The following is a 3660-nucleotide window of genomic DNA, read 5'->3' as shown; positions in this document are numbered from 1 at the left end:
CACACAGCCCCAACCTCACCCCACACAGCCCAACAGGATCTGAGCTGTTCACACACACATCCCAAACCCTCAAACTTACAAAATTCTAGAGGATTGATTGCTGCAGTCACAACTTGAGCACTTACCCTCCTCCTCCTCATCACCTCCTTCAACATAGTCGTCATCATCATCCTCTTCATCCTGTACAAACATTGGGAAACTTTTTGTACAATGGTTTTTTGTTGAAGTGTTACTTCTTCCATGCTGATCCCAAGCAGCAATCCAGGAATTCCTCACTTCCCAGTGAGTCTCCTTGTTTTTCCCCCTGATCACTGTGCTGTGCCAGCTCAGAGGAAGTTTCTGAGAGAGAGAGATGCCAATGGCTTTGGATTTCCTTTGGATCTGGAGCTGGTAAGGGCCAAGGCCAAGGCCAAAGCATAATCTCTTTCCCAAGTTGTTGGGTTGGGTTTTGTCTCATTTTCAAGCTGACAAATGTGAACTATCAGCTCCAGAGAATCCAGCAGTGATCTCCCAACAGCAGGAGATCATTCCCTCCTGGCACCTCTCAGACAAACTCAACTCTTGTTTTCATATCCCTCTGCTCAGGGGAGTTTTACACACAGGGGGATATGCCAAGTGGAAACAGAAAAACAGCTTATCCAAGATGGGAATTGGAACATGGGAATTAAACCCCTCTGGATTAGGATCCAAACTCCCACCAAAATACCAGTGAGGGCAGGGAAACTGGTGCAGCCTCACACACAAACCCCACACCAGGCAGGCACTTTGTGGCCTGAGGCTTCACCCCTGGCCAGAAACCCACACCAGGCAGGCACTTTGTGGCCTGGGATTTCACCTCTGGCCAGAAATTTTGGTGGGACCAGTTAAAAAAGTGTCCTGAGTGAACAAAAAACCCTCCAGGAGCTTCTCTTTGCCTCCTGCACTTGGCAGAACTTCCTACCTGAATCTCTTCTTTCATCAGGTACGAAAGACCAACTTCCTCCTCCTCTTCCCCTTCCCCCAAATCTGAAGCTCCATCATCTTCATCATCTTCCTCTTCATATTCTCCTGGAGGACCAGCTTCATTCTCATCATCATCATCATCTTCATCCCCTTCTGCAGTGAAGAACATACAGAGGAGAAATTCAGTTTCACCCTCTCTCTGAACACACCAGCTCAGCTCTAATGGCTTTTTTTTTTTTCAGAAGGATTTGGAGTTTTTTGACTTTTCCCCTCAATGGATTGTGACCACATTAATCCTTATCATTTTTCCTTCAGGAAAGGCTTTTCCACCACAAACTTCAGGCAAACCTCTCCACACCTGAGGCAGCCCCAGGCACAAACAAAGAGTGGAAGGAACTTTGCTACAGAATCCAACCCTAAAACACACCAAGGTAGAACCAATGTGACAAAGTAGAACCTGTAGCTCCAACAAGATGATCCTGGAGCACAAACCTCTGGCACAGCTCAGTGATTTAACACTGGAATTCATTCCCAGCTTCCCCCATTACTGGATATCTTCTCACATTCCAAGGATCAACTGCTCAGCTCTCTGTTAAACCCAAGACCCACTGGATGTGCTGCCAGCAGGAACAACCTCCTTTAAGGACACCAACCAAGGTGGGACCAAAAGGAATTAGATGTGGTTTGGGGACAAAAAAACCCCAAAAAAGTCCTGTTATACCAGAGCTGGAGGTGAAGCCATTACAGAACCATCTCTGCTCCCAACAGTGTGTGTGTCCTTGCTCTGCATCACTCATTTCTATCAGGTAATTACCATCATCGTCGTCTTCTGAGTCTGGTGCCTCGTTGTCCTCCTGGTCAAAGCCATCCAGGTATGTGATCTGCTGGAGGAGCTCAAAGATGCTGTCCCTGTAGTCCTCGAGGTTCGTAATCTCACAGTTGAACAGGTCAAGGCTCTTCAAGTTCTTCAGATTTTGCTGCCAAGTGAATGCAAAGGGTTTTTCCCCTCCTCTCTACACCCACGTGGTGCTCAGAACGTTCTGGCCTCATCTCTCGTTTCTAGTCAGCTTTTTTCTCCCCCAAAAAGTTCACCCCAAGTCGTTGGCAGTGGCTGAACTCCCACCCAAAGTGTCTGTGTGGGTCATTTCCCAACAGCTCCTACACTGCCAAACTCCCCAGCTGAGTATGCAGAGCCCAGTTTGGGGCAGAAATCCCAGTTCTCCAGGAAAACAGGAGGAGGGAACACCACCAGCAGTTTCCACCCACTGCTGCTGCTCCCCAGGTTTGCTCCTGTGTCCCACACACCTCTGAGTCACTCAACAGGCCAATGAAAGCTCCTCCAACCACGTTTGGGAGGATCAACACGACACAATTTCCTTCAGAGACAAACCAAACCCAAGGATCCATCACTCAGGACATCCCATTCCCATGTCCACCCAGCTGGGACTGACCACAACATGGACAAACATCTCTCCCAATCCACTGCAAAAATAGCCATGAATTCTTGACCAAAAAAAAATGAGTGTTTCTTCCACTTCCCACTTCATACTCACAAGAGCTTCCACAGTGCCAAGATCTTTGATTTTGTTGCCACTTAGATTTAGATATGTGAGATTTGGACATCGCTCCGCAAGGACCTCGAGGCCTCCAGAAATGACATTGTCACTCAGCTCCAGCTGTCGTAGGGGGGAAAAAAAGGGGTTAATCACTTGGGTTGTCACCCTTGGACTCATCATTCACTCAGAGTTTCATCACTCTGGAAGAGTCAACAAGCTTTAGGTTGAGAATTAGCAACTGTCCTCAAAGCCTCCTGGGTTTGGGCACCTCCAGTTGAAGTTTTTAGGCCTAGAGTTTACCACCAGCAATGGACAACCCAAGAATTTCTCATCATGGTCCCACACCCAGCAAGGCCTGACCAACCTTCCCAACACCACCCCAAGACCCACTGACCAAGCCCAACACGCCACGATCGACGGAGACACCAAAACCACTTTGCCATCTTGAAAACCTTCACTTCCCAAGCCCAGGAAGAACCAGCAGCACCACTAAGTCCAACCATGAGGGGCAAAAACACAACCACAGCTCCTCCCCAGGCCTCAGCCTCCCCGGAGCGGGACGAGACTCACCTTGCGGAGCTTACTCAACGTGGGCAGCTTGGCCAGCGACGTCAGCTCCACGTTGGCCATGCTGAGGAACTGCAGCTCCTTGAAGGAGTCGTTGAGCCCTTCGATCTCTCCATTGCTGGACCGACAGTTATCGAGCACCAACTCTGTCACCTGGGCACAAAGGGAGGAAGGGGTGGGTGGGACAGAGCGGGCACACTGGTACCCTCAGCAGGGACCAGGCCATGTGGGCTGGGGTGGGTTCACCTCCAACCTGATGGGGTAAATTTGGGGGTTGGTTCATCTCCCACCAATCCAGGTGGGCAAATCTGGAGGTTGGTTCACCTCTCATCCCCAACCTGGATGGGCAAATCTGGGGATTGGTTCACCTCTCATCCCCAATCCAGGGCAAATCTAGAGGTTGGTTCACCTCCCACTCCCAAACCAGGTGGGCAGATTTGGGGGTTGGGTGACCTCCCACTCTCAACCTGGATGGGCAAATTTGGGGATTGGTTCATCTCTCACCCCCAATCCAGGCAGGCAAATTTGGAGGTTGGTTCACCTCTCATCCCCAACCTGGATGGGCAAATCTGGGGATTGGTTCACCTCTCACCCC

At 49.9% G+C, this 3660-nt stretch overlaps 1 protein-coding gene across 1 annotated transcript; it reads right to left on the bottom strand.

Moving 5' to 3' along the window:
- Positions 1-125: 125 nt before the first annotated feature.
- Positions 126-3214, bottom strand: ANP32E (acidic (leucine-rich) nuclear phosphoprotein 32 family, member E; the record flags this gene model as incomplete). Its single annotated transcript, XM_009083096.1, has 5 exons — positions 3069-3214; positions 2496-2618; positions 1757-1919; positions 941-1095; positions 126-180 (listed from the first exon to the last, which is right to left on the bottom strand). Coding segments are annotated over exons 1-5 (556 nt in total), but the record flags the coding sequence as incomplete, so codon positions are not given.
- Between the last annotated feature and the right edge of the window lie 446 nt (positions 3215-3660).

Source organism: Acanthisitta chloris, unplaced genomic scaffold (genome assembly GCF_000695815.1).
Source record: "Acanthisitta chloris isolate BGI_N310 unplaced genomic scaffold, ASM69581v1 scaffold27299, whole genome shotgun sequence".
Classification (NCBI taxonomy): domain Eukaryota; kingdom Metazoa; phylum Chordata; class Aves; order Passeriformes; family Acanthisittidae; genus Acanthisitta; species Acanthisitta chloris.
The sequence above is the reverse complement of the archived record's forward strand: the minus strand, read 5'-3'. Positions and strand labels throughout refer to the sequence as shown.